This window comes from Onychostruthus taczanowskii, unplaced genomic scaffold (genome assembly GCF_017590055.1).
Source record: "Onychostruthus taczanowskii isolate IOZ18803 unplaced genomic scaffold, ASM1759005v1 scaffold38, whole genome shotgun sequence".
In the NCBI taxonomy this organism is placed as follows: Eukaryota; Metazoa; Chordata; class Aves; order Passeriformes; family Passeridae; genus Onychostruthus; species Onychostruthus taczanowskii.
This window is the reverse complement of record NW_024501237.1, coordinates 7,184,786-7,198,193: the sequence shown is the minus strand read 5'-3', so window position 1 is coordinate 7,198,193 and position 13,408 is coordinate 7,184,786. Positions and strand designations below refer to the sequence as shown.

The 13,408-nt window shown below is 37.6% G+C and overlaps 1 protein-coding gene across 7 annotated transcripts in view; it reads right to left on the bottom strand.

Moving 5' to 3' along the window:
• The window catches only part of INPP4B (inositol polyphosphate-4-phosphatase type II B), a 319,336-nt gene that overhangs the window by 281,905 nt on the left and 24,023 nt on the right, over positions 1-13,408 (bottom strand). For 6 of the 7 annotated variants that reach the window (XM_041411957.1, XM_041411958.1, XM_041411964.1 and 3 more), the window contains exon 2: positions 1,024-1,082. The exons of the other annotated variant lie outside the window; for it this stretch is intronic. In XM_041411957.1, coding sequence (XP_041267891.1) covers positions 1,024-1,035 — 12 coding nt within the window. In that variant the 5' untranslated portion in view covers positions 1,036-1,082. The remainder of the gene's footprint in view (positions 1-1,023; positions 1,083-13,408) is intronic. 7 annotated transcript variants of the gene reach the window in all.

Sequence of the window (13,408 nt, the reverse complement as noted above, 5' to 3'; positions counted from 1 at the left end):
TACCACCCAGAGGAATGCAGCTGGATGAAACTCCATCCGTAGAACGCCTTACATCCTACTGTCTCCTTTTGTTTGCAAAAACAGAAATATCACATGCTCCTGAAAGCTTTGAAAGTGAACACTGCTTTAAAAATGTACCATATGTGCACATTCATCACTATATTAAGATAAGCCACTATATCGTATCGAAAAATCTTTCCAACAAAATACACAGTCTGCCCAGAAGTGCAATCATTTCCAACTGCTGGTCCATACAGTACAAAAATATCCTGGAAGCCAATTATAAAGTACTTACTGCTAACAGGTAAGCATCTCAAGCTGCACACTATTCCCCAATTCTTTCCAGTACAGTGCTATTTTCAGGCAATTACAGAAGCATGTCCATAATATCAGACAGAAAGGGTAAGAAAAAGGGCAATTCCACACTTAGCACTTGTTCATTGCAGAAGATGAGTGGCCTCAACTCCTAATAAAGCCAATGACAGATGAGGGCACTCTCAGCAGCTTGCGCAAGGCTTTCTACCACATGTCAGAGTCACAGCCTATTTGAACAAGACCTTCCTATTAGGCATATAATTGCCTTCTACACCAAAGGAAGAGAAAATAAAATTCTTTATAACAGATCTAGCTACAAAATCAAAAGAAAAAACTGTAGTCAGGGTCTGAAATTGCATCTTGAACATTGCCACAATGCCTCATTTAGCTGTGAGATTTCATTTTCATTATTCCAGTGGATTTGGTGGAGTAATTCTGGATTTAGACCTGTGTATGTTATGAGCAGGCCCTGGGTATAGACTACTTATGAGTCAGCTAAAGGATGTTGGTGTCATGAAGAAGAGCCAGCATTACAGACAGCAAACAATTTTTTTTTCATTTCTACTCTTCTAATAATAGTAATTTATATTTCTTGTCCCTAAAAGCATAATGTCATTTTACCTGTCAATATACCTGTCATTAAAAAGGATTACTCAAGTTCTCACATTAGACTAGCACATGCAAAAAGGCAGTAGGAAAATGAATTACCTTATTTTTCATTAGAAAAAGCAGATTTCCTTTCAGTCAGCACCATCTTGCCCTTGGTTCTGCATGCAAAGAGATAAGAGATTATAAAACCAACTTTTGTCTTCACACACTAAGTGCTTCTCAAAAAAGTGAATTAGTTATAAAGGTCAGAAAAGAAAATCATTATCAACCAAAACAAGACAGCATAACTCAGTGGCTGTCTATGTCAGATGTCAAGTAACTTCCCAGAAGGTTTCTTCTGCTCTGCAGTCGGGAGAATTGGTAACTAAAGCTGAGAAAACAGTGTTGAGTGTGTGCTGTTCTCCCTCTTCCTCACAGGCATTTTAGCATGGAACACCTTTTGCTCCCATCATTTCAGGAGGTCAGAACTAATCTATGTTAAAACAGAGAAATATTCACTACTGCACTTATATGAGAACATGCTAATATGAATTTACAGTTTTCAGAAGATAAAAAAAAGGAGTAAAATAAGGCCTAAATATTTACAGCCACTTTGCTATTACTATTTTGCTACACTTTTTAACAGTGCTAAACCTGTGGGAATAACATCTTTTTGTTTGTAGACACATGCAGGTTTGTACACAAACTTTAGAGAATGGAGAATGTTTCACAACTTCACAGCCAGTGAGTGATCAAAAAACTTTGAAAAGTTATTCTTCCATAAACAGATGATTTTTAATATTGTATTATTATTCTTCTAAAAAACACACTTTTAGATGTATGAGTAGATACATATAGATACATAAACCTATTATAAACAGATATAAATCTCACAGACAAATGTAATCTCTTTAGAGATCACTTTTTAAAAGAAGAACTCCTCTTTCTTAACAAGATGTATTCTTTCACATTTTTGAGGGGGCACATGAAATCCTGTACCTCCAGGCAGCAGCCAGACTGGAATTGCTAGGGAGCTGGAAGCACAGCTGTACCTTAAGGTCATGTTATTCTACAGCTGCCTCTGAGGAACTCTTGTATATTCCTAAGCTAGCCACCACTAAAATCATTATATTGAGCAGAAGGATGTCTTGTTGCAGTAAATAAATACAATAATGAATCATGATTTTTAAAAGTTAAGATTTTAGCTGAAGGATAGAAACATTCTCTTTTTCTGTTGATAATTTCAATTAAGATGCTTCAATAGGCAACACTGGAAAAAGCAGAGTACCTTTTTCCCCACAGGTGGGAGGTTTACACTTACAGGCACTGAGTCTTAGAGCAACTGTGTTCAGTAAAAACCTGGGGGGGTTTCTTAGAAAAGGAATTGAAGTACCTGCATCTTTTCAGACCTACTAGTGCAAGGACAACACAGCAAATAATGTAATAAATAATGTGTGCAATTGACACACATCCACCAACTGAAAACTTAAAGGTATCAGATCCAAGTATGTAGCTTTAGAGTATGAGTACAGAATGCTGCTAAGACTAAATTCCATCCCCCAGAAGCCTGTGGGCTTCAGAAGGAAGGAAGGAATCACATTCACACTGCAGCTTTTTCAGATAAAAGATATTTTTCTATAGGATTGGGAAAGTCAATACCTTGTATGTGCAAAAAATAAGCAAATCCAAAGATTAGTCAGACTAACAATGACAAGCCTATCAGTGAACAGGACACAAGTGACTAACACGCCCTGACAGAAAGGACCCTTCTTCTCATGGGGTCATAATAGGATTGCTGGAAGCAAGAAGGATTCACTCAGTAATAGGAACATCATGCATAACTCCTTAAACACTTTCCTAGAATCTACTGCTCACCATGGCACAGATAGCCCACCATACTGGGCTGCAGAAATGTTTGGTATGTCTCCAGCAAATACAAGGTTTTTAACAGTATTAGCAGTAACAGCATTCAACATAACCATCAGTAACAGAAAATTCAAAAACATCCTCAAAACATCAGGCAGGGCTTGATGTGATGCCTACAATGAGTACACAGGGTAAGTAAACCTGGTGAGGAACCTCAAGGCAGACAGAAGAGAATGCTTCCTGAAGGTTTCTGCCCAGTAAAGTTGCTGCACACTTCACAGGAAATTATGGCTAATTATCATTAGAAAATGCATGTTGTGATCTTACCAGGACATGTGTAAAATATTCTGAAGATGTGGCACAGAACTTGCTCTGCCCCTTATAACTGAGTCTGTGCTGGGTTTGAGCTTGTTTGGGGTTTTTTCTAACAGAATAAAAGTAAATACTATCACAATGAAAATTAACTGGGACAACTGAAGATAAAACATTTGCTGTTGCTGAAATTATTGTGTGAGGACTGATTTTATCACTATACATGAGTTATTTTCTAACAGCCACTGAGGGAATAGACATTTATTCAAGCTTACTGGAAATAGAAGAACATTTAAAATATGGTCATAAAAGCCTGAAGAAACCTGCAAAGGAGGTGTAAAGTGAGTAATGGAAAATCTATACTGATAAAAGAACACAGTCTTTCAAGATGGGAGGGGTAAATTCTGAGGAAGTGGATATCTAATTTTTAGAACATGGCAACCAGTGACAAGTTACTAGCAGAGAAAAACAAGTCTTTGTTTACAGGGGGAAAAAATAATGTTAAGGACTTTGTACTCTTTCTCAGCTATATGACAAAGGAAACTTGAGCAAACTAGTTTTAAGTTGCATTATTTAGAAAGGTATTTAGTGCCAGTCAAGCACCAGTAATGAAGAAAACAAAAAAAAGTGAGGTGTATGTGATGAGTGAAACCAAGCTAATAACTGCACAAAGCATGCACAGCAACCAGGAGTAGTTTTCAGTGCAAGTCATTTATAACTATTCATTTTTTTATCCCCGACCACACTGCAAATCTTCAGTTTTCCTTCCTTGTCAAAACAACCTGATGGGCACCTGGCCAGCAATGCCAGATCTTTGTCATTGAATCTCATGGGGCTGCCAGGGAAGAGGATGAAGATAAGTAAGAGATGGAGGGGGACAATGATGGTGCCACTTAATCTGTTGAAGCTGAGAAAAATCTAGACAACAGATGTGAAGGTCACCTGAAACATTAAAACAAAAAAGTCAAAAATATGAAAGATGCCATTGTTTATTGTGGTTTCCATTCTATTGGATGGACTCCAAACACTACTTTCTTTTCATAATGTCAGCAGTGTATGTAATAGGAGAAAAACCTAAAAGTCACTTAGGTAACCCCACACATTTCTTGAGAAAGAAAAATTTAGTTTCTTTTCAGTAGCTCTAGAACTTTATGCAGAAGCTGTAATTTTTATGCAGCATTTCCACAGTTAATTAACACCATTAAAAATAAATTTTGGCTATAGACATATAATAACTAGAAAGCTCCAAGATGCATTTAAGAGGCAAGGGGAAGAGGGTAGATTGCCTTTCATTTCTATCTCCTTCACAGGAACAATAGCTCTAACAAAATACCAAGCATTAACTATAAAAGTCCACAGTTCTAACAGTTTTCAGTTCTTTTGGAATATTTTCCTCTGTGGTTTCAGGAAATGAGTTGTGTTTCTCTCCCTTCCCCCACCTCTGAAAAAAAAAAAAAACCAAAAACATCCCAAGAGCTTTTATTTATTGGAAATACATACACGGAATTTAATGAAAAAATTATACTTGGCACATACAAGACACCTCTGTTTCTTTCTCAAAACCTCTCCTCTGTTTATTGACAATTATTTTAACATTAAGTTCCACAGGAATCTTGAACACTGGATATTTGGTAACAAATATTTTTTTCCAAATTGCAGTTAACACAGCACCATTTCAAACTGCTGCAAAGATGAGAAAATAAGGCCAGAAAAGTGGTTCTAGAGATCTTCTTTTTAGTCCCCGCAATATTCTTTGCTTTTAATATCCAATACTTCTGTAAAGGCCTTTTTCAAAAAAAGAATTCCTGCTATGACCCTCATACAATCAAGCAAGTGAAGCCTGTCGGATACATTTTAATACTCCTATGCAGTCTAAGAAAAAAAAAAAAAAAAAAGCTGTCTAATTCTCAGTACATGGGCTTCAGAAGACAGTTTTAGTCTCTAAATCAGGAACCTTTTAGTCTCTAAATCAGCAACACTGACATCTTTTTCTGGTGGAGAACTATAACTCTTAACAATTCCTGATCCAGTTCCTCCCAACTGTTGAGCTGAAGGAGAAGCTACATCTTCTGCACTGCGTCTTTCTGTGGGCCCTTACATTCCTACTTTTACCTTTACATTCACTTTCTTTTTGAATTTATACCTCAAGCAATGGTCACTGCTGTGTCCTGTAATTTCCAATAGCCATACCACAGCCAATTCCAATAGCTCTATGTCAGTGAAAGTAAACCAAATTTAGATATTATTTTGTACATGTGAAAAATAGCCAAGTCAAAAATATGATGTTCTGAAGACCAATCTCCAAGCATTTTTTTTTTCCTAGGGAGGTTCTACAGAACTGGCACAGAGCTAAAAGCTCTTTAGTTTCATTTCCATTATCAAATACCCTGGCAAACAAGGAAGAGAATATGTGCAAGAAGTCCCAACGGGTATCTAAGCAATAGAAGGTACAGCTCCAACTTTTCCACTCATTCCCACACATACACATTCTTTCTTGTTTTCCCTTGAGCATCAGCAGCTATACTTTTTATCCCATCTTCAAAATCTTCTTGAAATAACCTCATAACTTCACAATCATCTCAAAACCTGACATACAATTTCCAGCACAGGGATGCTGTTGTGCCCAAAATGACCTACCAGAGGCTCCACCATGCAGGTGGCAGCTGGCTGCCAATGTTTTGTAAATTGACGGACTACAGCTGTGGAAAGATGATTCATACAGCACTCACAAATATGATATTTATTATACACTGTAATCTTACACTATGAACGTATTCAGCACTGCAGACCAAATCCATCCAAAGACACTGGTTGGGCCACATGACACATGAAACCCAGCCGCAAGAGACCCTTGCAAAAGGAACTTAGGAATGTATGCACTGCCAATTTCAAACAATCTCCATGTGCTGAATTAAATTAATTCTTTATTGTTTTATAGCCACAGACTGTATTTTTAAAAACAGAGAATAAATTCTTTGCAATAGACCTATTTTTCAAGAAAAACATCAAAATTTGGCAAGCTAAACAATTTCTGTGGTCTCAAAACTGTGCACCGTTTTGGTTTGGCTGGTTCCCCCTTAGACAGATCTCTTGCACGCCTTTCACACAGCTCATTCTTGTTTTAGAGAACAATGTTCTAGAAATCCAACAGCAACCAACCTCCTTATTGGTTTGTGAACCAATTAGTTCCAGTCCTTTTTATAAACACATTATAAATCTATCCTAAATTGCATCTTCATCTACTTACAGTTATTTTTGATTGCTTCAATCTCTTTGAGTAGCATAAAGAAAATCAGAACCTCTGAGTCTGGTCCCAGATGGAAAAGCCTTGAAAACTGCCAATAATTGAAGAAAACCTAAATTATCAAAGCAAATAAAGGTTACTGACTAAGCTAATTATGCTTAAATGTAGTCATTATTGCAATGCACTGACATCTGTACTTCACATAGAACTGCAAAACACAGAAGGTCAGGAGATGAGACAAGTTGTAAACTGCTATTAGGAAAGCGTTTGCTTTCTAGCAAAGGAAAAACAATGCCAGGTAAACGGAACACACCAGGCTTCTGGAAAAGCTATTAGAAGTAATAAAGACATTTCAGGAGGAGATGTGCATATTGATTTTATTATTTCTCCCTCCAGGGGAGATGGTACATATCTTTCATTCATCTATCAGTAAAGAAGTAACAGCCTAGAATTCCTTTTGTCACATCTGTGCACCACTAGCTCTGCATAGGAGCCATAACGTGTAAATCATGGGGGACAGTAAGAGCAGGACACAGCAGTAAAACCCTTGAGACAGCACACTTTGGTACATATCAGCCAGTACCTGGAAATGCAAGGCAGCAGGGCCAGTAGTTCCACAGCAATAATAATCAAGGTGCCTGTTCCCTGGAAGTTTGCCAGAGAAGCTAAACTAATCTGACAGTATTCAGACCTAAAACATCCTGGGTAAAAGATCCTGGGATTCAAACTTTGGTTTAACTTAGAGACTTAATGAGCATCCAAAGGCAACCAGTGATCACAATAATAAAATTAAAGGTAAACCACCCCAAACAACATGTCTGTCTTCACCTGCAGGACTGGGTCTCCCTGAAGGACAAGAAAGACTTTCTAGCTCAATAATCCACTTCCCTTTTGTCTCCATTTCAGACTAAAACTGTCAGTCAGGGAAACTGCGTAGTCATACAGTCATCAAATGTTTGTCCTAAATAATTTCTTTCCTAGCATGAACTCAGCTAGAAAAGGTACTATCTTCCGTTATTTAACACCAGTGGTTCAAGAGACAGGCATTATTTAATACTCATGGTAAGAGACAGAGGCATGCTGAGTCCAAAGTCCTTCTCAACATTCTTCTGCATACAATCACCACAACAATAATTTATAAACAAACTGGACCAATCAATTACTTTGTGAGTGCCCAGGAGAGAAATAGGTGGAGGAGTCTATGTCCTTCGAAGCAATAATTTTAGAAGAGATGAGCATTTTGACAGCTCATAGACCACAAAATTTATCAAGTTCTCTGCTGGACATTCCCTGTCTCTCTGCATTTGAAGTTATAATTTTCATGATCATTTTCTATAGACAAGGTAAAATCAGAATTATTTGATATGTGTGACGCAGAAAAAGAGCTGCAACTTAGAGTAACTGTAAGCACCAGTCTTGAAGTTGCACATCTCTGATTCGCACAATGACAAAAAGCACATTTTAGATCACTTGAAGAGATGCAAACCCACCTCTTGCCCCATACATAAATACTATAAGTCAAAAAACCCAGTAGCATGTTTGAGGAAATTTAATTACAAGCAAGTTTTAGCATGTAAAACCTGCACAAAATTGACTTCAGTACTTAAAGGCTAGCATGAATAATAGCTACCCATTGAAAAACTTGCAACTCTTTAACCATGCAGAACAGCTACTAAAGCATATTTTATTAGTTTTTTATTATTACAAATATCACACTGTACCTGTCCAAAGCAGAAAGTGCAGAAGGTCACTACTGCAAGTACAAAAGGGAGTAAGCACCTTCATGGCTGCATGCACCACCCTGAAACAACACTTTCAGCACAGTCTCTTAGGTTCCAAGTTTTCTTACAGATCATAAGCCCAGATCAACATCAAAGCAGTGCACAATATCTTGCAGCTTTCATTAGTACTGCATATTCTAGATATTCTGGTAAAGTGTTAAAATACAAGCTTTTAAATATTACAATCTCCTAAACCATTGAAGCAAACTCAATAAAATTGACTGCCCAATTTCACTAGTTTAGCTGTTTCAAAAAGAAAAATACCAGAACTCACATCTTCAAGTCCTCAGAGACTCTACCAAATACATTCAAAACTCCCATTCTCCTCCTTTGAAAAGGTACAGTGTTTTTAGTTCACATCATTTTGCATTAAAACTTTCTCTAATCTTTGCAACACACAGCACATGAATCAGCCTTCAAAAGGAATGCTGCAAAATTAGTCCATAATTTTGTCTTCAAAAATTATATTATTTTTAGACAAAGAGATATTGCTAATTTCTCATACTGTCTCTTTATTAGGTCATAAAATATAAATAACTCCTGATGCTCCCTCATTAAAACTCTCCATTCTATCCCTGATCCCTGCACATTGAAACAAAACACTAGGTTTTCTGCCTTAGACTGAGGAAATAAGAGTACAAGGCAGTGTCAGCAAAAAGAATTAATACATGGCAGGAGTTTCAAATAGACAAATATTGGGTATTTATAAGTTAAAATTTCAAAAAGCTATATTTAAATCTATATTTAAGTTTTACCTTGAAAATCATTAACAGCTTATCAGCAGGGAAGAAAACTCTTGGTTGACCTATATTCAGGGACTGCATTCCAAAGAAGGTTTCAGAGATCTGCAAAGGCAACCTTAATATAAAGGGGGAAAACAGCAGAAAGTAGTAGAAAATTTTATCTTACAAAATAATCTTCTCTTTATGTTAGGGTTTTTCTTTTTTCCTCAGTGAAGACAGTCAAGACCTATATACCAGGTATCACTAAGTAGCAGGATATCTACAGAAGATACCCATTGGCATTACAAAGTTATTCATGCCTTTCTATATAAAGATGCTATCAGCCGGCTGCACACAGTCAAGCTAACTGATTATACTCAGGGAAAATTTAAGTTTCTTTCTAGCTGCTCAGTCACCTCACTTTGTCTCCTGGCTCTCTTATTTTCTTCCAGCAAGGTCAAAGCAAGGGCTGATCAAATAATGTTTGTAGTTTTCACTTATACTTTGGTAGGCTGGAAGTACCATGGCAATCTATTTGAACAGATTATCATCCTTAACTACTTCAAATGTTTCTTCCTACAATTTATCAGCCAGTGCGCCTTTCAAAAACAATTAGAATCAAAAAAATACAGGCCTGCAATATTCAATAAGTTAGTAAGTAATGTCATTTCCCAGAACACCCTTTACTGAGCATTGAAAAAATTTTGATTTGTTTGGTGGTATAGAAGAAAGGTAACAAACATTAAGTAGTTGTCCATTTTCACAATAGTACCAGTGTTATTTCAGTTTTATTTTATGCTGAATCACACACACCATATCGTAATAACTTTATCCTCTGTAAGTTTTCATTTCAGTCACCCTTACCTCACTATGTCCTGAAAAACACCATAGGAGCTCCAGCTGACACGGCAATCCCGGAACAGAACCAGACTTCTTCCAACGGATGCGTGACATAGCAATGGCATAATTGTGTGCCACAAAAACCAACCAACATCCTCATCCACTGTCACTGCTGTTTGCAAGTCCCTTTTTAAAGTCTTAAACCAAACAAGACCTTAAAAGCAAGACCTTCATCTCCTGTGAATAAAGGCACTTAGAGGTGAGCTATTCTATTTGGTGACAGATAATGAAAAATTAAATGCTGGCTTGCCTTGAAGGTATTCCCTTCAGCTGAAAAAAATTAGTAACCAAGCAGAACAGCTCCATCTTCCCTTTAGCTGACAGATTTCCCAGTCAAGTAAATTCCTAAACGATTCATGCAGTTTCCCAGTATTCTTTCCCAGATCACAATAAGATGTGATCTTCCTGGGGAAGGGGGAAAAAAAATTTTGCCTTCTGTTGCCTCTAAAAGGGATAATACAAATAAGCACTTACCACCAACAGGTATCACCTGACACACCCACTGAACAATGTACTTACAGCTACTGATACTGATCCAGATGAAAACCTGCCCTGTGAGAAGGAAGTCATTTATCTGTTGTGGGAGTTGTCCCTTGTGGTTTTAGTGCACCACGCTAGGCAGAGATTGAGCAAGAATTTACTGCTTTTCTCAGCATAGCCACTGCACTGTGACACCAAGTGTTCAAAGTGCAACTCTCTTCAGGCTGCACCTGAGAGATGCTGACCTGACACAGGTACAGGCGTTCTCCTTCCCCACAGCAGCACCAATGCTGTTGGAGCTACACAGTCAGCTCAAGGAACTGACATCAATGAAAACCTAACCAAACTGTTCCCTGATCTAGCCAGCTGCAGAAATGTCAGTGCCAGCCCCACATGGAGGGCAAAACTGTGTCCCCACAGGTAATCCTTCTGCAGAGGACCACAGATGTGTGAGCTTAGGATGATTGTGTAAGTACAGCCTTACAAAACAATTCCCATATGAAGGACCTCAAACATAGTCCTCACTCAAGACAATTCATGACAAATTCAAATTAATCCATGATCTTTACTCAAATTGCCAATGATACTTTCAAGCAACACTGTCTATATTCCTCCTTCTCCCATGTCTGCTCAGCCACAGACATGCTGCAGCATTGGCTATAACTTTCTCTTCGGCCAGCAAGAAACTGTGTTATGGACATTATCTTCTCTAGCGCTTGAAAACAAATACTGGAACGTTAAGTCAGTCTTTCAAAACCTTATTCAAAAGTCACTGCACCAACTAATGTTTCAAGACATCTGCTACGTGCAAAAAACTGTGAAGTTCAGCTACTATTGTGACCCCATGCGTTCAGAGCAAGTGGAGCTCAGCTAGATATTAGCATTTCAGTCGCTACTTACAGATTTATTTACACAGCAAATTTCTTTATCTAACCTCCAGGCATGAAAATACATGAACGTGTAAACTGCCATTTCAAACTAAACAAAACAAAAATCCTAAGTAAATGTGTGGCACAGCTCAATTCACAAGGAGCTCCTACACACAAGTCAGTAGTAAAACCAGGCTAGGGGAGGTGATTTGCTGGGAACATCAATCCCTTAAAGAAAGGAATGAAGGTAGGACACAGTAACCAGTTTCAAAAAATATTGCACTCTATTCCTCCATTCTGCAAGATATAGTATCTGAGTGGCAATAACTGGAACTTGTGCTTCTAGAAGATTTATTTCCTCTCTCCTCCAACATCTATAAACATGCAAAAGCTATAAGCAAACTTAAAACACACAATTGCTGTAGCATCAGTTTCAGTGGTCGCTTCTACTATAACAGACAAATTACTGTATTAAAACTGCAGCTTCTTCCCTCTAAAATACAGGATTTTATCTTAAGTTTGCAGTCCCTAACACCTTTGAATTTCTCAACCATTTTGTTTCATTTTAGATGATGCAAACCAATGTCATCAGTCTTAAAATCTACATACATATATATATATATATATTTAAATACATATCACATTGCTGAGAAAACACAGTTTCTACTTCCCCCTTTCCCTAAAGTTATATCTGAGGAATATCTGAACTACACATATTAACAAATTTTAACAGTGTGTTTGAGAGATTTGGGGTTCATTTGAGCTCCAAAATATTATAGTTAAAAGGTGACTGAATCAAGTCACCCACAAAACAAAATACAACATAATATAATCTTTTGAGATTAAAGAGATCAAATACTTGGAACAAAATCCCTTTGCTAAGTTCAAGACAATTCTGGAATTCACCATCATTTTTCTTTTGGTAATAGCAGGAAGGAGGAACTCCTCCCACTCTCTTTAATAGCACTAATTCTGCTTTTGTTGTCCTTTCTCCATACAACCTTCATGAAAATAACAGAAGTGTTTTGCCTTCAGAACTGTCACAAACTCACCTGTGAAGACCCAGCAGAGGCTTTGATTTTACTATTCCACATTTAGGGGGAAACCGCGGGCGCTAGGTTAATTTTATTCAGAGTGATTGGTAGGGGGCTGTGTTTTGGTTTTGTGCTGAACACAGGGTTGATAATACAGAGATGCTTTTGTTATTGCTGAGCAGGACTTACACAGAGCCAAGGCCTTTTCTGCTTTTTGTGTTTCCACACTGGTGAGAAAGCTGAGGGTGCCTGGGAGGGTGGGAGGAGCCACAGCCCAGGACAGGTGACCCATGTGACATCATGCTCAGTATATAAGGAGGAGAAGAAGATGGAAAGTAGGCACATTTGGAGTGATGGTGTTTGTCTTCACATGTGATGGGGCCCTGCTCTCCAGAGAGTGCTGAACAGCTGCCTGCCCATAGGAAAGCAGGGAATTTATTCTTTGTTCTGCTTTGTGTGTGTGGCTTTTTCTTTCCCTGTTAAACTGTCATCATCTCAGCCCACAAGCACTCAGGCTTTTACCCTTCTGATCCTGATAGTGGGGAAGGAAGAGAGTTAGTGCCTGGGGCTTGGTGGCTGTCTGTAATTAAACCACGACACCAAGAGGTCTCCTGTTCCTCCACCTCCCATGGGAAGCAGATTACTGGGTTTCTCTCATTTACCTCTAAACTGACAGCAGGAAAGCATAGAAAAGTAAGGGAGTTCATATTTGATGATGACATTTAATATGAATAATTAAACCTCAGCTAAAATACCAGGGGAGGGGAGGAGGGAAATAATTGTATGATGTGCATTCCCAACTTAAACATACTATCTGATTGCCTACATTTCTAGTTAAAAAGAGAGTATCACTGTTAAGAACATATTTGTTGAAAAAATAAGTCTAGGAAATGGTGACTTGGTACTATTAATCTAACAAAGAGTGATAAATCATTTTACCTGTGTCTCAATAATAATGATTCAATTCTACATGCAACAGAAGTCTCAGTTACAAAGAAATTATTATTTCATCTGGGGAAGGGAATATTCAGGAATAGATGCAAAATAGATACAGGGAAAATAGCAACAAAGCTTATTAATCATGAAGACTACAAAGAATATTTCTGCTTTATGCAGAAGCAGTAACAAGTCATTCATTGACCATTTGCCTTAAACTGAACAATAGATCCTCAATTAGAAGATAAGAGGAGATTTTATGTATTTTAAAGGATAAATAAGATGTATCAATGAGAGTAACAAACTTCACAATCTTTTTAAACCAAATTGCTGCTATGTGTCTAACTTCATCCAAAGTTAA